The sequence below is a fragment of the Apis florea genome, unplaced genomic scaffold (genome assembly GCF_048593485.1).
Source record: "Apis florea isolate Af1SG1 unplaced genomic scaffold, ASM4859348v1 contig_3036_pilon, whole genome shotgun sequence".
In the NCBI taxonomy this organism is placed as follows: Eukaryota; Metazoa; Arthropoda; class Insecta; order Hymenoptera; family Apidae; genus Apis; species Apis florea.
The window spans coordinates 1,143,471-1,169,904 of record NW_028256694.1 but is presented as its reverse complement, the minus strand read 5'-3'; the positions used below and the strand labels follow the sequence as shown (position 1 = coordinate 1,169,904).

The window sequence follows — 26,434 nt, the reverse complement described above, 5'->3', positions numbered from 1 at the left end:
ATCGAAAAATATAATGCCGTAATGTTTTGAATCGTATTAGCAAGAAAAAGAATAATTTATATAATTTAAAGAAAAGACAGCCTAAATTAGCAGCATTAGATGATTACTTTAATTTCGATCCAAAGATAAATGCTGTCTAGACGATTTAAATAAGAGGAACGGCTAAAATGTGATATCTAATTATTCCAATTTCTGAACACCATTGCATGCAATTTGATTAGACAAGAGGTAGACACCTGAAAATATTTTAGAATTACAAAATTAATGTAACAGCTTCAAAACAGGAAGCATTCTGTTCTTAGTAAACAAAATTATATTAGTAAATATTAATATATAATTATAAAATATTAATTGTTAAATTTCCATCTCCATTTATGTGATGTGATTAATCTATAGAATATGAATTATAATTACCTGCACGACTGGAGTTATAGTTTTGATTTAAGACCATTTGCATTTGTGAATTAAGAATCCGTTGTTGTTGTTGCGGTGGTTGATGTTGCATATTAGCTAGATGTGATGGAGCTTGTTGCATCTTCATTTGATTATTCATACTATTCGACCTCTGATTTATCATTGAATTTTGAGCAACATTGTATTGTGGAACATTATGATGTGCTATGGAACTAGTCATGGTATGTTTGGAGCGTGCAGGATTACCATATACGCTTGAAACCGTTCTATGTTGTTGTTGTTGTTGTTGCTGTTGTTGGAAATCTGAGTTTCCACCATATTGAAATTGATTACCACCATTACCACCACTACCACCACCACCTTTTACTATGGGTCGACCTATGATAATTAATATAAATATTTAATATTAATATAATATTTTTTATTAATTAATAAATTAATTAATAATAATATTAATATAAATATTTTAATATTTGTTGTATTAAATATTTGTTTTAATAAAAATATTTAAATATGATAGAAAAAATTTAAACATTCATAATGTTTAATATACCTGGATGTTGTTTTATAGTTGGATTTGACCAAGTAGATTGAACAGACTGTGGTCGTAAAGTATTATGTCGAGAAAGAACTCCTTGTGTCAACAATTGAACTGCAGATTGCATTTGTTGCATTTGAGATGTTTGTGATTGGGTTCCCAATTTCGATGGATCATTACTATTACCTATATAAAAATAGAAAATAAATTAGATAACATGAATTTAATAACTTATGTCTTCACTATATTATGAATATATACAAACTAATAAAAAAAATATAGCCTATCAATATGTACAATATAGTTCTATATACAATGAAATATGATAAAAAACGTTCAATTTTATCAAGATAAAATTGTAACAATTTTTATTTTATGCAGATCTATTAACAAATAAAATTAAACAAATAAGGATTTTTAAAAAATACGAACCATTATCTTTCATTTCATTCGAATTGTGTGAAAAGAAAAAAAAAATATTGTTTCTTATTACATACATTTCTTTTCCTTGCAATACATCATAAAAGCTTTAAAAATTTAAGCGCATGCATCGAAGTACAAAATTATCTCGTAACATTCCATTAAAGGAAAAAAGAAAATGTGTAAAGGAAAACTTAAAGCATGAAATATACTTATAAAGCGTTTTATTATAAAACTATTCCAACATACTTTCTCTCGTTATATGTTTATATATCAATCTATGTAGAAAAATATAATTTATAGTATTAATTGTATTTCTTCTTTTCTGTTTTTTCAGTAATATTAATATTTATATTTGATATTAAAAAACTTATTTTGTATATAAGACTTTGTAAAGACTCATATTTTTATATATAATTTGCAAACAAATATAGACAAATTAAATTTCAAACATATTAAAGGTGTCAAGCAAAAAGAAAGGAAAGAAAACAAAATTATCATTCCTCATTTTAATACAAAAATAAAAAAATAATATTACAATAGATAATAGTCACAAACTTATGAATTCTTTTTTCTATATGAAATTTTCGAAATATTAGTAGTTTAAATCACAATTTCATCATTCTGTAAAATTGATATCTTATTTTCCTCTATTTTTTCTAATATATTATTATTATCGACTATTATCGTTTCGATTTCAAATTGCTCTGTTAATAGTTTGTCAAGAATAAGAGGACTATTATTATTATTAGTAGTAGTAGTAGAATCACTTATGTTCGATTCTTTATTAATATTTTCATTCAATAATTTTTTAGCTTCATAAACAAAATTCTCCTCTATCATGTTTATGTCCGAATTATTATTACTATCTTTTTGTTGTTGAAAAGAAGAAGAATATTTATCTTTTAATGCGGATTCTTCTATTTCTTTGTTATTGTTGCTGTTATTATTTAACTCATGTAAATTTTTCGAAGTGCCAATTTCAGATATACTACCATGCTTTATATGATTAGTAAGCTCAATTGCATTATCGTAAAAAGCAGATTTTTGCGTATAAATATTCTTTTTTAAATTAAATGCATTATGATAAGTGTTATTACGATTTTCATTAATTGTGGATGAATATAAATAATTCGATTCTAGTTGATGATTAGACTGATTCGCACCCTCAGGTTCCTTATCGGCAGTCATTTTACGTAACACTGATGTCGGAGTAAAAGCAAGTGGTGTTGGACTCATAGTTTGTTTTGCTGGTGAGTTAACGGGACTTGATGCTCTTTGTTGAGCTTGTTGTTGCTGCTGCTGCTGTTGATCTTGTCGCTTTCGGAAGTTTTCACGTTGTTCCTCCAACTTTTTCTTAATTAAAGCACTTTGCATTATAGATTGAGCATGCATAACAATTTCCCGTGGTGAAGGAACTCTATGCTGCATCACTGTTAAAATAATAAAAATTCAACCATTTTAAACGAAAAAAATATTATCCTACTAATTATATTAAATTTTTGTACAAAGCAAAATTTATAATTATAATTGCTTTATATCTATTTTTTATAATCTATATTTTGTTGATTTATTTAATTCCTTTTCATTCATTTTTCTATATTTAGAATATTGCTTAATTATTATTAAATTACAGTTAAATTTTATTTATAAAATAATAAAATAAAATTACAACATAAAAAAGACTTTTATTATTTTATATTCTACCTGGATGCTGTACTGTTAATGTACTGGGACTAGCAGTCAAATTTGGAGATATTATTGAAGGTGGACAATAAGCTGCATTCCAAACAATATCATATTATGTTTATACTGTGATTACATTATTTTTAACAAATATATATATATATTTAGCAATTTTTAATAATATAAATAATATAAATAATAAAATAATTCATAATTGATCACATAATTTTATATTAATTACTATAAAAAAATCAAAAATTTAAGATAATTAACGAAAAAATTTTGAAATAAAAAAAAAAGTTTAATAATTTTATCAATAATAAAATTATATAAATATAATGAAAACAATTTTTTTTTATATAAATTATATTTAAATAAAAAAAATAGATTTAACTCACCATTATTCATAGGAGATGGAATTCTTTGTTGTTGCTGCTGATATAACATTTGTTGTAAAATATGATCTTGAGGTGTAGGTGCACTAGGATGCGGACTTATAGTACGCGGCGTAGTGCCACCATACATTTTCAAAATATTTACTAAGACTTCCCTGTGACGATGTTGCATGGCTGGATTCTATTATATCATTATTATAATTTAATGTATTAAAAATTCGAATATAAATTTTCTAATTAATAAAGCAAACCTGTAATTGCTGTATGAGATGTTGTCTAGTTATTTCTCCTTGTTGTAGACCTTGAATAATTGCTTGAGCTTCCGGTCTTTGGAGAAGTTCCTGACTTGTTGGAGCATTACTCAACATTATTTGCATTTCCGGAGGAACGGGACTCATACCTAACATTCGTTGACCACCCATCATCATAGATAACATATCTGAATGCTGTTGTTGTTGATGATGTTGTTTCTGTTGTTGCTATAAAAACAATTAATATTTAGAAATATAATTATTTTTCTTCTTTTATTATATTAAAATAACTTTCATTACTAACTTGAATCTGTAATACTTTCATTAAATTTTCATGTTGCATTTGTGCATTGTGTTGATGTGGATGTTGAGTTGGCCCAAGAGAACCAACATGATTAAATGTTGTAGTATGCATTGGTTCTGGAACCGATTGTTGGGGAGCAATTGGTTGTGTTTTCAGTTGTGAGTTAAGTAACTACAAAGAAAATATATATTATTTTAAATGAAATAAATTTTTTTTTGATACCAAATAAAAAAATTATAAAAGTCATAAAGATCTCACTTGTATGAGTGTTACAGGTTGTTTTTGTGAAATAGGACCGTTTGCCGCTGGTATAGCCTGTCCTCCAGTTACTTGAGCAAGCTAAATATAACATTATATATATATGCACACACATATTCACATTTATGTTAATATTCATGGAACATCTTTGATCCTTTGGAAGATTAATTTTAAAAATCAAAGTAAACACAAAAATTGATACATAAAAATCGGTTAAGATTATTTATTAAATTATAAACAATTGAAATTTACATTAAATGATATGAGACGAAAATAGAATAATATTGCTCTATTATTACATGCTCAATATTACATTTCCGACTTGCATTATTTAAAATGTTTATAAATAATATTTATTTGTATATTAATATATAATTATAGATATTAAATAAGTGATATTTTTTTTTATTAATATACCAATTTTTGTTTTAATCTTTAGAATCGATTCTTTAAAGGTATTCCATTTCTAAATATATTAACATTCTGTATATATAATTATAATATTTTATTTATTATATAAAATATATATTACCAATTTTTTAAACGCAGAGAGATCTTCTTCAGTCTTATTTACATGAGGTTGATCAGTTGAAGAAGTAGGTGGGGGAACGCCACCTCGCATACGTGCTTCTAATTCTTCAAGACTATGCACAACTTTTCCACCAACTTCTGTAAAAAATTTTCAGTATTACATACATATATGCTAAAAGAATACATATAATGTTTTATTGTAATTAATAATAATAATAATATTTCGAAATAATGATAATAATAATAAAAATTAAATAAATTCACATTCAAATTCTCACCCATATCTTTAATGGATGAACTTTTCATCATTGGTATGACAGTATTAGCTGCATCTCCTTGTCCATTCTGACTTGATTTGTTTCCACGCTGCAGCATTTCTAGCAGCTTTACGCTAGTAGTGTTAGATGTAGTATTATTTGTTGTTGTCGTATTAGCAGGAGAAATGGGAGCAAAATATGTATTAGATTCTGTCACTGACGGAATTTGAATATTTGGCTCAGTAATATCATTAAGAAGATTGTTCAATATATCATCCTGTATAGAAGTTCTACGACTATCTACTTGTTGAACTGGACTCTCTCTTTTAAACCATTGACTAAATCGGGAACAAGAACCTCCATTTGAACCAACTCCATTCTATATAAATTAAATATAGTTGAATACTTTATTATTTTTATAATTACATAAATTTTCTTATAAATCCAAAAATAAAACTTACAGTTAAAAGCCCAGGTACGCCAGGGAATGTATCAGATTTTAAAAATTCATCAAGATTGAAATCAGGATGACTGTCCTCTTGGTTTTGATTAATGGTGCTAGAATTATCTGTTGTCTCACAACTTTGTTCAGTCATGGTACTCACATTAGAATCGTGATTAGTTTTTTGTACGAGAGATGATGATTCATTTTGTTCAGAAATCGGCGAATGAGGCGCGGCTACAACGTTTAAAGATTGATCCATCGTAGTTGGTGTACTTCGTCCTTTCGGACCTGTTGAATTTTCGTTTTGCTTTTCATCTTTTTCCAATGAGTTTTTCTTTCCGCGTTTTTTCTGGACTGGAGTTTGTTTTTTGTTTTTAGTATTGCTGTTATTATTGTTCACCGCTTTTTCTTCTGGGATATCTTCAAAACCTCTTAATTCAATAGTATCATGTTGAGATGTTGGTCCAGAACTAAACCATTCTGGTTCATCCGCATCACTACGATTTTCGCTATAAGTTCGTCTACGATCATTACTAAATCTTCGTTCGCGACCACGATCCTTATCACGTTCCGATTGATGATTACGATCATTCCGTTCAGTTGCTCTATCTCGATCTCGTTCCCTTTCTCTATCACTATAATCACGACCAAAAGATCTTCTTTCGAACCGTTCATTTCTCTCATCTCGTTCACGCAAATTGTCGCGATCACGATCTCTTTCTCTCGCATTCTCCCGATCTTTTCCATCGCGAATATCTCTGTTATCACGATCACGCATAGAAGTACCACCACCTGCTCCAGATCGAAAAGCAGGTTCTAATTTCTCATTCTCTGGTCTAAAGTCCCATATATCGCGAGTTAAAATTCTACCGCTTCCAATTCGTCGAACAGGTTCTCTATGGCTAACCTATAAATCATTTTTTGTTATATTATTACTTTATTATAATTCTAACATTTAATTTTAATATTATTATAGTTTTTAATATTTTAATTTTAATATAATTTTTAAATATAATTTTATATATGTATATAATCTTATTTATATGATTTTAATAAATTTAATATTTTATTTTAAAATTTATGTGACCTCTGTTTTTCCTATTGGACTTTCAGGACGTCGATTCGAAGGTTGATTCACGTTGACAAAACAACCTGAATTAAAACTTCTACGTTGAGGACTCAATACTATTCCATCTTGTTCCTTACGAATTCGTTCACGTGGATCTCCATTGCGACGTTTGTTATGATTTTCAGTAACTTGATCACCGCGTCCAGTTCTTTCATCTTTTGGTGGTGTATCACTTCGCTTCCTACCCGAATGCCAACGTTCAGGATCCCATACACCACGCGAACTAAATAAAAAAAAAAAAATATTATAAATATAATTCATAAAAGACGATAAAATTCAAAAATCATCAAAACAATAAAAAAAATAATATGCAATTTATATAATGTAACATAAACATAAAACATACTTGTTATATGAGGTATCTAAGAAATCAGGCCTCCTCTTAGATAATGGCAAACTCTTTATCAGCATTAATTCCTCCTACAAATAAATTCATGAACTATTTCATCAATTTTACGATATATAATAAGCAACCTTTTATACAGGAAAAGAAATTTTGCATATTTTTTTTTTAAATAAGAAATAATATTTTATAATTTAAAATTCAATCATAAAATAAAAATTGATAAATTAATAAATTTAAAAATATATATATATATGTGCGTATAAAATAATTTTCTTTTATATTAAAACAGATGTTTTATCATTCATATAAATAATGTAACATGATAATAATCAATGTAAAAACATAAAATGTAAATACAAAAACTTGAAACATAAGTTCATAAATTTAATTTAAACATAGATGGTAACATTTGTTCAAGTTAGCACATAATCATCTTTTTATATAATATGCTTGGGTCATAATATAAATAATTTGTCATAGCAGATATATTTGCTCTCTCTGTTTAAAAGGTTAATTGTAAATAATGTGTTAGGTAGAGAAAATATTTTGTATAAACGAATAGTAAAAGTACATCATACCCGGGAATATTGGAATTGAGGTCTTGAACGGCCTACTTCCATAATTGAAGTGTCGGTTACTTCCCCGGCTACCGACATAGATATAATTGCTTCATCTCCTAAAAAAACAATTAAAATAACGAATATAAATTCGTATAATATATTTCTATATATTTCTCAAAAAATATTAAAAATAAAACATGAATAATATCTTATTAATAAAATTATATTATTTGTTGAATTTATTGTAAAATTTTTAATTTTTTTGTATTTAAAATATCATAAAATATAATATATATAATAATTAATTTTATTAATTAACCGATTGTCATTATTGAGCATGTTTTAGAATATTATTTTATTAGATTGAATAAATTATTTTAAAATGTATATAAATTATAGGATAACGAACTTTTAACTTCCATTGTTGATGTAGATTTTAACGATTTTAACGCATGATCGGATAGATTTCTTTTAACTTTTAGTTTCAAAAGTTATATATTACGGAAATACTTACGAAATGTGACTCGCTTTGTAATGTTGACAGATTTATTTTTGCGAAACCATCGAAAAGCTCTAGTTTGCACAGCTAAAGTCGCGTCTAGGAGAGGAGACCCTGTAGGTCCTACCAGCGGACGTTTTCGTGGTCGACGATACCAATTCGAACTAACACCGCGTGTGTCTAGCTTCATTTTAATCAAATTTCTTCAAATTTACTCCTTACTTTTATCGACACTTTTGGTTTACTGGTTTTAACCGTATCAAATAGTCGAAAGATATTATCAAATAAATATTTATCAATGAAGGACAAAACGGACAAAGAATTACCGTTTCAAACCGAATTAGTAAAAGTATAGTGAAAAATGAAATAAGGTAAAATTAAACGAAATGTATAATTATAAACAGAAGATACATTAATTTATCGAGGATATTCACTTCATAAAAACATTGACGTTCCAATTAATGTATTTATAAAAATGTCGAAATCCGACACTCGTGTAAAATTATTTTATAAATATCAATTAAATGATTCATAAATTTTCGCACAATTAAACGAAATATAAATCTGTTAATTTTTATTATTATATTATATCTGTGTAACACTTCTAAGAAATTAAATTTTTAATTTTCATAGATACTACACGTCGTATAGCAAGATACAAACTAACTAAAAGGCAGCCGGTTTTTAGGCGGGCAAAGTTTACAATCCAATCAAGTACGTCCCTAAGAACGTTATTGTCAACTTTATGTCTTATTGGTTTTGTTTGTAGATATGTTTAAACTGATATTTGTAACTGATATTCTTTGAATAAATATTCAAATATTTTGACATACCGATAAATAGATTTTTTGATTTGAAATAATTATTAAAGTTTTATATTTATTAGTATTATAAAAGCATTAGATATGATAACTAACATACATTGAATGAATCGCAAAAAAAATTTCATTATTATAAAATAATCCATTTACTTTTAATTGAATTATGTTATAAATTTTTCATATTATTGTTTACAATTATTATGAGATATATAATTTATATATAAAATATAAATATATAATATTTCTCAATTTATGTATTTTGATTTTCAAATCAATATTTTAGAACAAATATCATTATCGTTATAAGATATTTTCTCTTTAATTTATTTTCTCTTTTCTAATAATGTTATATTATTATATAATAATTTTATAGATATTTATATTTGTCTATACACTTAATAGATTAGAAAAAATATACAATAAGAATCTTCATATAAACTTCTTATTTTAATATCAATATGAGAATTTTTACTTCATTAAATTTTATATTTATAATTTATTACTTTTAAATATATAAACAGGTAATAATCAATACTTTTCTAAAGAAAAACAATCATACAAAAAAGAATATATATTTTAAATTTCATGTTGTTAACAAAAGATTATAATTTGTTGCTATTATTTATATTGTTATTATATTGTCTAAGCATAAGCATGTATCATATGTATATATTTTCATATACAAAAAACAAATATATATAAAAGTAATTGATATCATTATTAGATTTAAATATTAAATTTGTTTGCTAAATTATCATTATTTTTTAAATAATGATTTAAGACTAATGGTTAAGATTAATAGTTTAAGATTAATGATTAATGATTTATAATAAAACTTCAGTTTAATCTATACTTTAATAAGTAATATATAAATATATAAATAATAATATATAAATATAATATACAAATATATAAATATATAATATAAAAATATTTTTATAATTATATTACATGAAAAATTATTTTACAAAAAGACAGAAATAAATATTTTTAAAAATGAAATAATAAGATTTATAAAATATAAATAAAAAGTGCATTATATATGATTTAAATATTTTATTATTATATTTGATTTTTAATCAGCAATTAAAATTTTTATGAACATTGCATAATAACATTATAATGACAAACTTTATGAAGACATTAACAAATTAAGCAATAGAAATTATTTTAATATATAAAATTAAACAAATTAATGTGAATTTTTCCTTTCTTCTAAATTTTATATATATTCATTTAAAAAAAAATCATGTTTATAGAACATCATCTATATATTCATATATATAATATATGTATATATATAAAATTATTATTTATTTATAATTATATTATGTATTTTTTACACGTACATACACATAGCATGCATTACGCGTGTGAAAACACACACACACACGTACACACACAAAATGAATAAAGTATAAGGTAAACTAGTGAATCTCATACCTTTATCTTTGGAAGTTGATAGTTGTTTGTCATTTGTCACAGATTCCTGAGACATTGTGTTCTTCACTACGTTTATTCCTCGAATAAGGTAAATTCACAGCACACACTATACGGACTTTATTTTTTTTAGATCTTTTATGTGATCTATCTACGTCTCATACGCCATACACACGTACATCTAATTGAAGAGTTTATATTCTAGCTATATACCTTAGTACTGTTTAGTATCACAGACTGGTTTTCCTTTCTATATCTCAGTTTTATCTTTAAGCGAGGAAAAAATTGCGATCGGACAAAATGATAGTAATGTCGATTGCCAGTAACAGTTCCAATACGATGGCTTGGCCACTCTCACTCGTTGAAAAGAGAAATGAAGAAAAAGTGTTTACGTGCTACGAGCTACGGGTTTACGCACAGTTATATAGAAGATAAACGCAAAAAAAATTAATTGCGTGAAATTCGAAGCACGTGTTTCCGAATATCATTTCATTACATCGACACGTCCTCCGTCAATTATTAATAATCCATCGATTTATCACACAAAATGTACACACACAACATTAGTTCACTGCTATACAAAAATAGAAAATGGCGCACGATCCCCACTTCCGCCGTTGTTTCTCACTGCTTCCTTGATCCACAACGGAGAGCGTTCTAGCTTGTTACAATCTTATAGATAGTACTACGTCATCTTTACATGCGAACATTACTCGAGCGCCATCTTCTTAAGAATTTATCGCAAAGGAGCATTTACAAAATTTCTAGAAACAAAATTTAATATATTAATCATAAAATCCTAAATTGTTTTTATAAATAAAAGATACATTTTTTGTATTATTATTACTTTTTAATGTATAAAAATATTGAAAAATTATAAAAATAACTTGACAAAAATCATTAACTTTGGTATAAATATTATAGCAAAAAATTAATTTTATACGAAATTAATTATTTTTAAAATATCGAAATAAAAAAAAAATGTATTTGTAACAAACTTATTAGTATTTTATATATATTATTAATAAATAATATATATGATTTTACTATAAAAATAAAATTGAAGTTTAAATTTTAGGCGCGAATATTGAAATAATTCCACGATTCAATTTTGTTTAATTCAATTTTTGTATATATAATAGAGAGAAGAATTTTTATAATTCTTTATTCTTCGAAATGTATTATTACATATTTTTAAAAATTATTCTAAGTATTTATTTATCATAAGAAATACTATTAATAAAAATATATTTAATAGCCTGTATATACATATAATAATGTAAATATTTTAATATTTACATTAAACAAAATAAAAAAAAAAATTTACAAATATTTTAATATTATTTAAATAAAATTATAGTATAATTGGGAAAAAGAAAGTATATATATATATTATTATTTAAAATATTATCATTAATATTAATATTATAGGTTACATTAATCTATGCAATTACAATTATAGTAGTTGCTTAAAAAATCCTAACTACTATGACATAAACTGATTTTAGTTCAATTAAAAAGGAAATAATAAATAAACAGTAAATTATTTTTTATTATAAAAACCTGAATGTTGAATTATTAAAATAAAAGCATGTCAAAGTACTTTTAATAATAGTTGTTTTAATTATTTCGTAAATATACTTACGAAATACATTTGTATCAATTTGTGGATTTATGTACGTATATATAAATATATTATATACATATTTAAGTATGCGAATTATGTTATAATTCAAGATTTTATATTATTAAAAATACTACATATATTAAAATAATTATATCTGGGCAAAAAAAAATATTTTTAAATAAAAATATAGTTTATCCCAGAAATAATATATTTTTGTCAAATATTAAGAATAACTTTATTATAAAAAAAAAAACACAAAAATGTAGAATGTAAATATTATCAACTATTAATCATAATCAAATTATTAATATGAATGTAAATATTTATTTAACTCAAAATAATTCAATATAAAAAGGTTACTTATATTTTTTGCTTCTTTTTCAATGTTTTTAGAATTTCATTTAAAAATACTTACTTAATAATTATAAAAATATAATAAAAAACAACTGTGGTTATTTATGATAATCTGTGTTTGATATGCTACAGAACATTATAAAATAGTTTTGATGGTATAATTTTATATATAAATCTTTTAATATTCTAACTTTTATCTTTAAATGAAATTAAAGATAATTAAAAAAATTGAAAAAAATGTTTTTTAGAAATATACTATTGGCATTAGAAATATAAACACTGGCATTCTTGTGTTAGAAATGAATTTAATTATCAATGATTGTTGTTTTTAAAATTTAATAGGACTATTATAGAAATATACTAAGAAATATTTTTATGTATTATTAAAAATAATATTTTTTTGTCATTAAATCTCTTATATTAACAAGAGGATTTCAAAATTATATTATCAAAATACTTCAAAGAAAACACAAGAATAATCATGTTGCAAAATATTGTTTACATATTTAACCAAAATGTATTATTGAAGTTTTAAAACATATATTTTTTCAGTATTCCTAAACACAGAAATACTCATAGATATTTTTATCTTTATCAAATATATTAAAATATTAATGATATATTTTTTTCAAGAAACATGTCAAAAAAAAATAGAACATACAATATTAAATTTCTTCTTCATGTACCGATGTACTTATTATATTATTTTCATTTATTTGATTTTTAATCACAAGCGTTTCATCTGTCTTTTTAGGTGTTCCTGACATTTTAATATACATTTTGTTTGTTTCTTCTTTTTCTGAATCCTGCTTTTTATCAATATCTTCTTCTAATGATTTTTGCACATTGTTATTACTAGTTAATATTTCTGATGAATTATTTTCCGAGGTCTTTGCTCGTCCTCTTTTTGTAGTAGCTATTGAAGATATAAATTCTTTATTTGTTTTCTTTTGTATTTCTTTAATTGCTCTTGTTATATCAGTATCATTTTCATTAGACCCATCAGTATTACGATTAGCAGTTTTACCACGCATTTTAGTAACTTTCTTTGGTATTTCTTTTTTTTTTACATTTCTTCCCTTTTTAGTAGTTTGAATTGATTCTGTTTCTTCTGATTGATTATTTTGAATTTCTTGATTTTCATTATCACTAGTTTGCATTAATTCTGAAGGTGATTCTTCTATTACTTTTGATTCTCTATCATCTTTTGAGATATTTTCTGCATTAATTTCATTTTTACGGCCTCTTTTTTTTTTTGCTACTGTTATTTTTGTGGATTTATCATCAACTGATTTTTTATTTGTCTTTGTAGATACTGTAGATATAGATTCTTCAGTTTTATTATTATTTTCAGTCTCATCATTAGTAGCTTTACTTTTATTAGTATTTTTATTGGCAGTTTTACCTTTTATTTCAGCATTTATATTAGTTTGTTTCTTTATTATTTTTGCTTTAGGATTACTATCCTTTGATACTATTTCAATATTTGCTGACTTTTTTTTAACAGTTGGTGCTTCTAAATTTTCAATATTCTCATTGACAGTTTCCTTTTTGGCCTTTCCCTTTGATCTTCCCCTAGCTAAAATAAAAATATAATTATTATATATATAAATAAATAAATATATATTATATATATATTAATTACATTATATTAATATATATTAATATATTATATTATAATTCCTCATATATATATATAGAAATCTTCACAAAAATTCTACCTATTATATATATCTTAAATAATTTGATATACTAAAATTTATATATTTTAAAATAAAAAATTTTTTTATATGATAGAACATATTTAAAGAACTTGTCCAAAATTTATTATTGTATAATCATCATGTTATATTAAAAATCAAACAAATAGTAAAATATTGATAAAAAAAGAGTTTATGTTTTCGTAAATTATTACTTGTTAAATACGAACAATAATACTAAAAGTCATAAAGAAATTTTAAATACGTACATTCTTCATCCATATCTATTCCCGCCTTTTTTATCGTAGTTTTAGTACGTGTCTTTTTCATTTCAGTTTCTTCACTATTTTTCGCAATATCTATATTCACAGAACTTGTATTAAGTTTTTCTTCCATTTCTTTACTCTTCTTTACCATAGACTTGACTTTAGAGTTGGTTTTTGCGGATGCCGAAGCATTTTTAGCAATCGATGATGTCTTAGTTTTTGTTTTTGTGTTTTTAGTTGTGGTTGAACTTGTATCTGTGGTTTCTATTTGCTCGATTTTCGTAGATTTCGCAGCTCTTGGCAGTCTAATTTGCTTCTCTTCATCGTTTTTATTCACACTTTTTGCAACGGCTTTTCTTCTTTTCGGAGGCGACACATCGCCGGCTTCCGCTGCTCTGTCTACAACCTCTGTATCTGAATGTTTTGCAGCTTTACGGGGTGCCATATCATTCCACGATTTCAAGAATTATCTAAAAACAAATTTTATACAGCTTTATTAGATTCTAAACATACAATGAGTTTCAAAGACGATTCATAAATGATTCAATACACCAACCGATTACTTACCGGTGTACAACGTGCATTAACGTGTCCGTTGCATTAACTGGTGTTCGCAAGTTACATGACTAACATAGTAGCAGATCGGCAGCTTCAAGTTTGGAATAGATTTGATAATCGACAATCGATTTTCGGATTGACAAATGGCGTCAGAATATCAACGGATTAAATTTTCAACAACTGAAATTTTTAAATATATACAATTATATCTTACAGATCTTTACAATTAATTAAACAAATCATTTTATAAAATTTTTTTATATCACTTAAGAATCGAGCCTAAGGACTTATAGTTTTACATCCTTTCAATTAATTCAAAATTTTAGTAATTATAGTGTAATATATTTTATTTTAATGTAAAATTAAATAATTTTAATTTTTTATCAATGTCTTTTGTATAATTAAATATTGTATAATTAAATATTTTGCAGGATATTTATATAATTAATTAATACTTCAAGTCAGAAACATTTGCTGTGTCACGAAAGGTATAGAACATTCATATTTTTTAATTTATTTTATTTAATTCTAAATAAGTTTTCTTTTAATATTTATATTGATAGTATTATAATTTAATATTGCAAATTAAAATTAAATACAAAAAATTAATTACAAATAAAAATTAAAAAATTTATTTTAAAAAAATTTTCTATATATAATATTATATTATAATGTAATTTTAAATAATGTACAAAAGAATGAAATCTTATATATTGTTTTTAATTTTTATTTATTAATTATATTTTTATAGTTAATATATTAAATCATTATAAAAAAAATAATAAAAATTAATATAGAAATATATTAATATTAAAAAAATATTAAATAAATACTAATATACTATACGAATTAAATTTTTAAAATTATTATGTTACTAAAATTATATTTCTAATAGAAACTTAAATGAGTTAAATCATTAAAAAAGATGATTTTATTGTTATTATTATTTGCAATTTTTATCTAAATATTTGTAGAATATATTTTGATTTTTATTATCAAATAATAAAATAATAAAAAAAAAAGAAATTAAAAAGTACTAAAAAATTTAAAATTAAAAATATTAAAAAGCATGATAAAAAACAGAAATTATATTATAAATTATAATTGTAAAGTTACACGTAATAATATTCAAAATAATATTTTTAGAACATACGAAATTTAATGACAAAATTTTATATTTTGAATATATAAAATTTAAATTTATTTTTTATTTATATTTATAAGAAAAATATTAATATAAATATTGCATCTATCTAGTTTTTTCTTTTTTTATATAACAGAAGAATTATTTTTTTGTTTTTATTTTTTCAATTAAATTATTATTTATAATCATTTATAAAAATATTTATTTAAATAATGTAAATGATATTTATGTAACTTTAATTAATTATTATAATATAGTGCGAATTTTGATTTTCTTTTATTCAAAAAATAATGTGATTAAGATAAATTAACGATTTGATATATTGGTATTGAAATCTCGTTCATTGTTTTTCCTATAAATAAAATGTTATTTGAAATTATGATTTTTTAAAAATACATTATTATAAATATATATATATACGTATACATATAATATAATATAAATATACACACACACATATGTATTATAATTATATATTTTGATATTAAAATTTATATCTCAAATACAGTAAATGTTAGTAATCTATTATAACCTATAATTTATATTTCACTCAATGTTATACTCAAATAAGAAATACAAATCATAAAAATTGTGAAATTATCGAGATTTTTTTAAATTATTTTGTATTATTTTCTAAGTGAAATTGAATTACATTAATAGATGATATTTTAACAGATTTATTCAATGATGAATAATACAAAAAAGATTAATGTAAATTTTTCATCTCTTGTGGGTTTAAAAGCAGAACTTTTAAAAAAACAACATGAAGTAAATGAAGCAAAATTGAAATCAGAAACAATTTACAATATTCCAAAATTACAGAAGAAAAAATCTTCAAAAATTGAATATAAAAATGAAAATTTGAAAAAATCAGAATATATTGAGGATATTGATACTCATAAAAAGTCAAAATTAATGTTAGCAGCAAAGGCAAGGTTGTATGACCAATTAAAAAAATCTAAAACTACCAATGAAAATTTTCTTGTTGATTTCACAAATAAATCAGATGAATCTGAAGAAGAATTATTACAAAAAGATGAAGAAAATGATGCAATATTAGAAAATGAAGATGACTGGGTAGAATATGAAGACTGTTTTGGTCGTACAAGAAAATGTTTACGTGAAGATTTGTGTTTAATGCAAGAAAAAGATCAATTAATAAAACAACAAATAATAAATAAAAAAGGAATTGATCCAAAAACAAATAATATTATCGAACAAAACTATGCTCAAGAAGAAAAAGAACCTGAAATAGAAATTATGAGAAGAAAATGGGAAGAACAAACAAAAAAACTAACTGACAAAGTAAATATACATTATCAAGATATTTTATTTGATGAAGCTAGAACTCATGGTGTTGGTTATTATGCATTTTCACAAGATGAAGAAGAGAGAATCAAGCAACAGGAGAATTTATTCAATTTAAGGAAGGAAACAGAAAGAAAACAAAAGGAAATAAAAGAATTAAAAGAATTAAAGGAAAAAATGGAATATAATAGATTAAAAGCAGCTAAAATTAGACAGCGTATTAGAGCAGGATTACCAATAGATGCAGTAGAAGAAGAATTCAGAAAAAAAAATAATGAATCTAATCAAAATACATCAGATAATATACATATTGCAGAAAAGAATTTGATTGAAGTCAAAGAAAAAGAAAGTAATGAAAATCAAAATATAGAAATAAATAAAGAATTAGAAAAAGAAAATAAAATAAAAGTTTTAGGAGAATTTCTAGGAAAAAGAACTCATTGGTATGAAATGTCTCAGGAAGAATGGATTCATAAATGTAGAAAAATTAGGGTTAATGAATTTGGACCAGTATATGAAAATTTCAAAAGTGCTGGTTATTTAAATTCTGAAAATATTAATGTAGCATTAAGAATTCATAATGATGAGGAATTTCATCCATGTGAAATGAATATTCAGAACAATACAAAAATTAATAATAAAGTAAATATAGATACTTATAATATACCACTTCCTCCTAATTTAATTATAAATGATCCTAATATTGAGCATAATAATTTAACTAAAACAGCAAATCAAAATAGTTTTACTCAACAAGTTCATCTTAAACAACAAGAATCCAATAATATATTACAGAATCAGATGATACCAAATAGAAATATAGACGAAGCAAGTATAGCAGCTGGTCTTAAATATTTGAGAGAAAAATTTGAAAAAAGTCAAAACACTTGAGATATTTATAAAATATACTTATAATATGTTTAAATATATATGATTGTAATAATGTATATGTAGACATTATCATATATCACTCTTTTTATGCTAAAAAATATGCAATTTGACTTATAAAAGATCATATTTTAAATGTAAAATATGGAAAACAATTATTAAGAGTAACATTTTTAACATGTCAGTATTTATTTCAAAATGCAATTTTGTAAGCGATTTTATTATTATAAATTGAAATTAAATATAAAAAAACAATGTTCAATATCCTTATTCAAATAGGAAATTTATATTTGTGTTTCTTCATAAAAAAGATGATACATGATTAAAACATTATAATAGAATTATTTATGATAATAAAATTTATTTATAAAAAATGTTTTACAGTTTAATTATACTCAATTTTTTCTTAAGAATTTTTTATTAGATAATTTTATTTTATCCATACTTTCTTCTACTAGATCACAGTCATCTGATACACCTATAAATAAATGTATAAATAAATATAAATATTAATTTTATTTATAAAAAGTATATAAGAATTCATTAATTTCATTCATAAAAAAATAATATTACCAGATAAATCAATATCTGAAATCACTGTATTGCAATTAGAACACTTTATGGAATTATAAATCATAATAAATTTCTTTAAACAATATAAATGAAAAGAAGTTTCACAATTATTACATTTTTTACCCTAATTAATAAAAATAAATATTAGTAAGAAATCTTATATAATTACATATTTAATAATTAATAATAATTAATAACATACATGAAAAATTATTTGTTTGCAAAGATTACAAATATTTAAATTATTTTCATAAGTAGCTTTAAAGTATGGCATTAATTCTGTTATACTTCTTACACCCATATAATAATAACCATCCTATAAATATCAAAATCATAATATCAATAAAACAATACTAATTAATTAAAGAATAATATATTAATGTTTTATTTGTACCTTATAAGCCAACCATTTTTTATTAACTACATCATTAAGAAATTCTTCAGCTTTTGCTTTTGATATTTTTATATCTGGCAAAGAACATAAATTTAAACATATTGTACTTTGTATACATCCATTATTTGATGTTATAATTTCAGAAAATATAGTTCTTAATAAAGTTAGTTGATCTTTTGAAAATTCAGATTGAAATCTAAAAAAAATTTAGTAATTAAATATAAATATTTTTATAGACACTATTACTATTACTATAAGTAAAAAAGTAAAATAAAAATATCAATTTATTTATTTATAAATTCTATATCTAAATATCTATTCATTATAAATTCTAGATAAATTAAAAAAAAATGTTTTTAACAAATTAAATAATTATAATTTTTTATAAAAATTTATAAAATATGTAAAAATAAATATAATATTAATGTTATTTTAACATCAAATACCTGGTTATTTCATCAAATATAGTGCTTATTAAAATCCAATATATTTGGCCTGTAATTTCACACCATGCTTTTTTAATTAACATATTTAAAGGTTGTAATTGCTCATTTATTTGATTTATTATTATTGATACTTTATCATCATCTGAAATATACAATTTCATTTATAATATATATGAAAGGTATTTTAAATAAATATAAAAATATATATACGAAATTATTTAAAATTAAATAAGAATTTACTTACTAAATAATTTGATAACGAATTCTTTTGCTTTATTTTCATTTAAAAAACCTTCATTCATAAGTATTTGTAAAATTATTTTGTGGTTATTGCTATAAACCATGTTTTATTTTTCTGATAAATATATGTAAATAAAATTATCAAAATATGTTATTTTATTTTTTAAATTATTAATTGCTTATTATTGTTAAAATAACAATATTTTTTAAGTAAATCACTATAAAATTTTAATAAATATTTTCATTAATTTAATATATTATTATTATTATTATTATTATTACTAATATTATTATTATTATAATATTAACATTATCATCTTCGATCATTTACCAGAATTTAATATATATATTTAAAAAATTACCATATGTAAGTATATATATATGCTAGGAACAAAAAATTTTGCATGTACTTATGATGGTACTATTAAAAGATACTTTTTATTTTTGCGATTTCATAGTATTCTTTTTTAATTCACAAAAAAGCATATCTTTATTATTTTTTATGAATACAAAATATAAAATAATATAATAAAATAATATAAATATAATGAATAAAATGAAAAAATAATTTTGAAACATATTTCTCAATGTTTCTCAAATTATATCAAAAGAAAATAATTTCTTTCAGAAAAAAACATAATTATAAAATAAGAAGAACAAGTAAATAATTTTCATAAAATTAAACAATTGTTATATAAAATTTTTATTTATTATTTAATTTTATATTTATTATTTATTTATTAAAAATTATTTATTTAAACTGAGAATTATTGTTGCATTATACTGCATTTTATTGTATTATCTTCGATGAATGAAATAAATATAGGACTATGATCAGTTAAAACATGAAAATATTAGAGAATATTATAAGAATATTATGAGAAAAACAATGAATGAAAGATGTGGAGTTAAGGGTTGAACATGATTTATTCCAATATTAACATCTATTTATTAAAAACGACAAAGGAAATATCATCATATGATAAATGGATTAAAAATGAAAGAATATAGAATTAGTATGTACACATCAGAACTATCTGCTGCATAGTACAAGTTGTATCGCGAGGGCGCGAGGCCGCGACCCTGAGCCTGATACGCGGAATAGAACGTTTCAGTAGCAGAATAGTGCGCGAATACGTGTCAAACTCGGTCCACGGATAAGCGTAGAGTGGAACATCGTAGTGTAGGGCTATCTGCTATCGTTTCGTACAAAAAGGTCGAGAGTTCATGATCATACACTGCTTTAAAACGATGATTTTACGAAGTGTTTGACGACGATTTCTTTTTCTTTATTATCACTGCCGACTGATCAGAAACTATAGACGTTGAAGTTTTTCTTTATATCTTTTTGTGTGAATATTTGATTAACAAGCGCATAACCTGTTAAAATTATTATAGAAGATTTAGGAATTTGAAATTAAGTGTGTGGAAATTATTATAATAATATAATCCGAAGATGCCACTCTTCGGTAAAAAAGATTCAAACAAGAAGATTAAAAAAGATGGAAAAGATGATAAATCGCCGTCTGTTGAGGACAAATACATCCTAAAGGAATTACTTGGAACGTATGTATATTATATATGTATATCGATACAAATTACATATAAAAAAATAATAGAATCATTTGCATGAGATTTTTATATTTTTATATTTATTCTTTATATTTAAATTAAATTTTAAGTAATCTTTTGATTAATAACATGATTAATTATAAATTTTATGTTAAACATTATGTATTTATATAATTTATTAAAATTTATATAAAAAATTAATAGAACTAATTTTTTTAATATTATCAAGATATTTATATACAAATTTTTGAGCAGCTTATTTTTAATACTTTTTTTTTCATAAAAAATAGATTCATTTTGTGATATTTAATAATTACTAATATTTTTATATTAGTAACACAATTTATCTATTATCACAATTTAACTATTCTCATATGCATGTATATTTCTCATATATGTAATTTTAAATTTTGTATACTTTTATTTTGTTTAAATTAGAATTTAAATTATAAATATACAATAAAATAAGCACGACAATATAATTTATATTTGTTCTATTTATAAAGAAAATTTAATTTTTAATTAACTTAATAATTTTTTTAATAATTTTTAATTAACTTAATTTGTGTTATTATATATTTTTAATATTTAGAAAAAAAAGTACTTCTAATTAGAAACAAATATTGTAACTATTAATTTTTAAATACTCTTATTTAAATTATATAAACTTCATTTTTATTTGTTTATAAATAATCTTTATAAATTTACATTCATAGACTTAATAATAATATTACAAATTCAAAGTATTTAACTGATATTATGATATATTCATTAAAAATCTATTAGAATTCTTATTTTAATATGATTCAAGTAATATGAGCAAAGTTAATTATAATTAATTATAACTGGATAATAAATGTATATATTATATAATGCAACAATAAATAAAAATATAAATACCTGCATAAGTCTTATTGCATTATTAGTTGATATTTGATGACATGATATTTTAATTTATTTGTTCATATTTGTTTGTATAGAGGTGCTTTTTCTGAAGTACGTTTGGCAGAAAGTAAAGAAAAACCTGGACAAATGTTTGCTGTGAAAATTATTGATAAAAAAGCATTAAAAGGAAAAGAAGATTCTTTAGAAAATGAAATTAGAGTTTTACGAAGGTATATTTTTAATTTTCTTGAATAAATTTATTTAGTTTTTTTTCAATATTAATAATTTTATATTTATTTTATTTATAATTATATTTTTCTAGGTTAACACATCCTAATATTGTTCAGTTATTGGAAACATTTGAAGATAAACATAAAGTTTATTTAGTTATGGAATTGTAAGTAGTTAAATTAAATATATTTTATTAAATATATTAAATATATTAAATATAAATATTTATGAAATATTATTTTTTTAAATATTTATAAGTTATTATTTATATATTATATATAATGTATATCTAATATATATCTAAATATATATATCTAATATTTTTTCTCTTATATTAGAGTGACCGGTGGAGAATTGTTTGATAGAATTGTTGAAAAAGGTTCCTATACAGAGAAAGATGCCTCAGGTTTAATAAGACAAGTTTTAGAAGCTGTGGATTATATGCATGACCAAGGTGTAGTACATAGGGATCTTAAACCCGAAAATCTTTTATATTATAATCCAGATGAAGATAGTAAGATCATGATTAGTGATTTTGGCCTATCAAAAATGGAAGATTCTGGTATTATGGCAACTGCTTGTGGTACACCAGGATATGTTGGTATGATTTAATTTTATTAATCTACATATATAGAATAATATATAGTACATCTAGGACATTTTGGAGAGTCAATTTTATAACAAATACAATAGTATACAAAAATATTGATTGAAACTTATTAAGTTATTAACAATTTAACTATTTTACTTTATTTAATGTAAATTTAAATTATTTATAATTTAATAAATAAGTATATTGATAAATAAATTGTTTAACTGATATTTTTTGTATGTTTGTGTTTATTTTAGTTTCTAAATTGATTTTGAAAATATCTAATAAATAAAATATCTAAATATATTAATACTCTATATAGATTTATTTATTATAGCATATTTGCGATATATTGAATCAATCATTTTTCTTAAAAAATTTTTGACAGAAAAAAATTTTATTGCTTCTTATAATGAATATGATAATATATACAACTTTTTTATATTTTTTAAATGTTATTCAAGAAAGAAAAGTAAGTTTTTTAAATGAAATATATAAAATTTCATATTAAGACAAATTCAAACATGTAATATATATATTATGACCTTCAAAATCAAACAAGGTCAGAATGAATAAAAAAAAATTCGAATTATATTTACTAATATATTGTATTGATAAGGTACATACATATGTCACTTCCATTGTCACTTATAAATGATATCTATTTTTAACAAGATAAAAATTTTTCTTATAATTGTAGATCTGTAAAAAATGTTTTGGATGAAATGTTCAATATGTTTGGAATCTTTGGATGTATAAAATGATTTCCATGTTTTTCAGATTTATTATTATTGGATTTTTTTTAGTATAATACATCTTTAAAGGATTTGTGTTAAGTGATTACAATTCAAAAAAAGTATATTAATTCATAACTAGAATAATATTAGTAAAGAATATTGAGAATAATTTATGAAGAACACAATTATTAAGAACACAAAAATGTATTCTTGTTAATAATTTCAAATATAATCATTATTAATATATTAGTAAATATAATATTAAGAAACATTCATTTATTTTATTTATCTTTTTTAATCTTTTGAGCCTAATATGGAATATATTTGAAATCATCTTGCATAATTTTATGTAATATAAATAAATTTATATCATTTCATTTAAAAAAATTGAAGTTTTTCACTTTTATCTTTTGAATAATATTACAAATATGTAAAATTTATTACACATTATTACGTTCACCATAAAAAATATTAAAATTTTTCTCTTTATTATTTTTTTTAAACTTATTATTTTCAAGAAAAATTACTTTAACTAAAAAACTAATTTAATATATTACAGTATTTTATATATGATTTAATTTTTTTTATAAAATTTAAATATATATTTTTTTTATTTATAGCTCCAGAAGTCTTAGCACAAAAACCCTATGGAAAAGCTGTGGATGTATGGAGTATAGGAGTCATTTCTTATATTTTATTATGTGGCTATCCCCCATTTTATGATGAAAACGATGCGAATCTGTTTGCACAAATTTTAAAAGGTAACAAAACTATTTTAAGGTCAAATTTTTTTAGAATTTGAGAGGATTGTCCTATGATTGCACTAGTACTATTTTTAAGCTTGACAAACACATGCAGCTGTCCATTAACTTAAAATTTTCATTTTTAAGGTACTATTCTAGTTTTAGTATGCTGTTATATACATGCTAGTGTAGTAAGTAAATAATCTTTTGTGTGTGTCCACACTTGGAAGTCATTAATTGTTTAATTTTCAAAAATTAAGATTAAAAGTTTAATTCATCATATAATAACATCAGTATAATATCTAATAATAATATTTCTAAATAAAAAAATGATAATGTGTGATAATGATAAAAATGAAATGTCATTTTAGTCAATTATAATGTGAATCTAATAATATTTTTTCCAAATAAAATAATTTATACAAAAAGCAAGTAAATCATAATAAAATCATTTGTTCTATACCAAGAAGCTAACCAGACTGTTATAGGTGAATTTGAATTTGATTCACCGTACTGGGACGATATCAGTGACTCTGCAAAGGATTTTATTCACAAATTGATGTGCGTCAATGTCGAAGAGCGTTATACTTGCAAACAAGCCCTTGCACATCCTTGGTAAGATCATTATTGCATTCAGATATCGTATATAACTTTTTTTATCATTTAAAATTATTGTATCTTCCCCATTAAAGTATTTGTAATATTTTAAATATGTTTTAAATATATTTTTAAATTTCAAATAGTTACATTTTTAAATTTAAGTAATGAAAATATTACAGGAAATAATTTATATTATTAATAATAAAATAGGTATTAATTAAGTAAGTAAAAAAATTATATTAATGTCATTATGTATTAATATGAATTTATTCTTTTACAAAATTAATTATTAAATTATATATGGATTGAATGTATATAATAATAAAGTTCATTTTAAATTAAAAATAAAATTTTTATAACTCTCATTAAAATCTTTAATAATTTTTACATATAAATAAATATTTTAACATTATAAAAATAAATACAATATAAATAATTAATAAATGTAGCTAATAAAAAATATAAAAAGGAATAAATTGTATTTAATCATTTTTCATATCTAATATAGTATCGTGAAATTGATATTTTTCAGGATATCCGGCAATGCAGCTAGCAATAAAAATATCCATGGTACTGTATCGGAACAACTTAAAAAAAATTTCGCCAAATCAAGGTGGAAGGTTAGTATGATTATATGATTATCAAACTGCTGATTGTATGTGTTTGCTCGCCAGGCTCCGTAGGAAAGTCTTCCTCTTCTCTCATGGTTGCAGCAAGCCTATCACGCAGCCACGGTTATACGTCAAATGCAACGGTTGGCGCTCAACAGCGGCCAACAGCAACAGGGCCCAGGATCAACAGGCCCCTCCAGCGGCAATCTCATGCCATACCCCGATCAATCGCAATCCAACCCCAGTCATCAATCCAGATCAATGGACTCTCCAACCAATCACAATTGAAGGAAATACGCGAGTCACCATTGTCAATGTCAAGCTTGGTGGCCTCGAATCCTATTCCCATTCCAATCACTCCAAGTTCACCATTATACTTACGCAACAAACGCTTCAAGCTGTGGGGTAGCACACGCACTGCTCTGTCTACTCTATTTCAAACGAATATATCGTATCTTAGAAAGCAAAGAAAGTATAAGAAAAGTTGAGTCATACTAAGTTTCTTCTAATGAGAAACTGTCGGATTGGTTATTTTCTTGCCGAATATTATTCTAATTCTGGTAAGAACTTGTATAGATTCCAGCTAACTTGCTTCATTGTGGTCTCCTGTGATATGGTGCCACCGATTGTATGTATATTACAAAAGTACACACGAATGCTCATATATATAA

General features: G+C 22.9%; 5 protein-coding genes across 21 annotated transcripts in view; 2 read left to right on the top strand and 3 right to left on the bottom strand.

Moving 5' to 3' along the window:
• The window catches only part of LOC100868231 (uncharacterized), a 13,381-nt gene extending 2,403 nt beyond the window's left edge, over positions 1-10,978 (bottom strand). Inside the window, exons 1-16 of one of the 7 annotated variants that reach the window (XR_015292038.1) lie at positions 10,298-10,978; positions 7,553-7,650; positions 6,975-7,048; positions 6,587-6,851; positions 5,516-6,406; positions 5,076-5,433; positions 4,799-4,935; positions 4,267-4,347; positions 4,009-4,179; positions 3,705-3,932; positions 3,457-3,634; positions 3,080-3,151; positions 2,539-2,805; positions 968-1,138; positions 415-792; positions 108-236 (exon numbers count right to left, since the gene is read on the bottom strand). Coding sequence is in view for 6 of the 7 variants with exons in the window: in XM_012494092.3 (XP_012349546.1) it covers positions 415-792; positions 968-1,138; positions 2,539-2,805; positions 3,080-3,151; positions 3,457-3,634; positions 3,705-3,932; positions 4,009-4,179; positions 4,267-4,347; positions 4,799-4,935; positions 5,076-5,433; positions 5,516-6,406; positions 6,587-6,851; positions 6,975-7,048; positions 7,553-7,650; positions 8,049-8,223 (3,544 nt within the window). In the remaining variant the exon portion in view is untranslated. Of the gene's footprint in view, positions 1-107; positions 237-414; positions 793-967; positions 1,139-2,538; positions 2,806-3,079; positions 3,152-3,456; positions 3,635-3,704; positions 3,933-4,008; positions 4,180-4,266; positions 4,348-4,798; positions 4,936-5,075; positions 5,434-5,515; positions 6,407-6,586; positions 6,852-6,974; positions 7,049-7,552; positions 7,651-8,048; positions 8,239-10,297 lie in introns of those variants that run through there. The other 6 variants (XM_003698963.4, XM_086908000.1, XM_012494092.3 and 3 more) reach the window with 6 other exon arrangements.
• On the top strand, positions 10,340-18,801 carry LOC100865845 (coiled-coil domain-containing protein 174). Of its 9 annotated transcripts, none has more exons than XM_086908011.1 (3): positions 10,340-10,385; positions 15,231-15,287; positions 16,689-18,801. In XM_086908011.1, exon 3 carries the CDS (start codon positions 16,859-16,861, stop codon positions 18,140-18,142), a length of 1,284 nt encoding a protein of 427 aa, XP_086764137.1. In that variant the 5' UTR covers positions 10,340-10,385; positions 15,231-15,287; positions 16,689-16,858; the 3' UTR covers positions 18,143-18,801. The 9 variants fall into 9 exon arrangements, with proteins under 9 accessions (XP_086764137.1, XP_086764132.1, XP_086764136.1 ...); XM_086908006.1 differs by lacking the exon at positions 10,340-10,385 and adding an exon at positions 11,731-11,970 and having other exon boundaries at positions 16,619-18,801; XM_086908010.1 differs by lacking the exon at positions 10,340-10,385 and adding an exon at positions 11,801-11,970.
• On the bottom strand, positions 12,226-15,047 carry LOC100865970 (uncharacterized). Its single transcript, XM_003698945.4, has 3 exons — positions 14,809-15,047; positions 14,245-14,711; positions 12,226-13,854 (listed from the first exon to the last, which is right to left on the bottom strand). The coding sequence occupies exons 2-3, from the start codon at positions 14,684-14,686 to the stop codon at positions 12,941-12,943; spliced, it is 1,356 nt and encodes a 451-aa protein (XP_003698993.3). The 5' UTR covers positions 14,687-14,711; positions 14,809-15,047; the 3' UTR covers positions 12,226-12,940.
• Positions 18,481-20,962, bottom strand: Nse1 (SMC5-SMC6 complex component Non-SMC element 1). The gene is made up of 7 exons (XM_031920148.2): positions 20,817-20,962; positions 19,797-19,907; positions 19,553-19,694; positions 19,107-19,302; positions 18,915-19,028; positions 18,713-18,836; positions 18,481-18,617 (listed from the first exon to the last, which is right to left on the bottom strand). The coding sequence occupies exons 2-7, from the start codon at positions 19,894-19,896 to the stop codon at positions 18,535-18,537; spliced, it is 759 nt and encodes a 252-aa protein (XP_031776008.1). The 5' UTR covers positions 19,897-19,907; positions 20,817-20,962; the 3' UTR covers positions 18,481-18,534.
• CaMKI (Calcium/calmodulin-dependent protein kinase I) lies at positions 20,889-26,434 on the top strand. 3 transcript variants are annotated; one of them, XM_086908012.1, is made up of 9 exons: positions 20,889-21,358; positions 22,345-22,479; positions 22,572-22,646; positions 22,819-23,081; positions 24,430-24,570; positions 24,700-24,743; positions 25,031-25,167; positions 25,685-25,722; positions 25,827-26,434. In XM_086908012.1, the coding sequence occupies exons 1-9, from the start codon at positions 21,249-21,251 to the stop codon at positions 26,249-26,251; spliced, it is 1,368 nt and encodes a 455-aa protein (XP_086764138.1). In that variant the 5' UTR covers positions 20,889-21,248; the 3' UTR covers positions 26,252-26,434. The 3 variants fall into 3 exon arrangements, with proteins under 3 accessions (XP_086764138.1, XP_031776007.1, XP_003699018.1); XM_031920147.2 differs by lacking the exon at positions 24,700-24,743 and having other exon boundaries at positions 25,041-25,167; XM_003698970.4 differs by lacking the exon at positions 24,700-24,743 and having other exon boundaries at positions 25,041-25,167; positions 25,685-25,772; positions 25,866-26,434.

What these genes read in the sequence shown, in the direction of transcription:
- LOC100865970 (XM_003698945.4), bottom strand. Translation starts at nt 14,686, where the DNA reads ATGGCACCCCGTAAAGCTGCAAAACATTCAGATACAGAGGTTGTAGAC. An exon ending in AATAGATATGGATGAAGAAT is followed by an intron (nt 13,855 to 14,244) that starts GTACGTATTTAA and finishes TTTTTATTTTAG; the next exon opens with CTAGGGGAAGATCAAAGGGA.
- LOC100865845 (XM_086908006.1), top strand. Translation starts at nt 16,628, where the DNA reads ATGATGAATAATACAAAAAAGATTAATGTAAATTTTTCATCTCTTGTG.
- Nse1 (XM_031920148.2), bottom strand. Translation starts at nt 19,896, where the DNA reads ATGGTTTATAGCAATAACCACAAAATAATTTTACAAATACTTATGAAT. An exon ending in ATATTTGATGAAATAACCAG is followed by an intron (nt 19,303 to 19,552) that starts GTATTTGATGTT and finishes AATTTTTTTTAG; the next exon opens with ATTTCAATCTGAATTTTCAA. An exon ending in AAAAATGGTTGGCTTATAAG is followed by an intron (nt 19,029 to 19,106) that starts GTACAAATAAAA and finishes TGATATTTATAG; the next exon opens with GATGGTTATTATTATATGGG.
- CaMKI (XM_086908012.1), top strand. Translation starts at nt 21,249, where the DNA reads ATGCCACTCTTCGGTAAAAAAGATTCAAACAAGAAGATTAAAAAAGAT. An exon ending in CTAAAGGAATTACTTGGAAC is followed by an intron (nt 21,359 to 22,344) that starts GTATGTATATTA and finishes TTGTTTGTATAG; the next exon opens with AGGTGCTTTTTCTGAAGTAC. An exon ending in GAAATTAGAGTTTTACGAAG is followed by an intron (nt 22,480 to 22,571) that starts GTATATTTTTAA and finishes ATATTTTTCTAG; the next exon opens with GTTAACACATCCTAATATTG.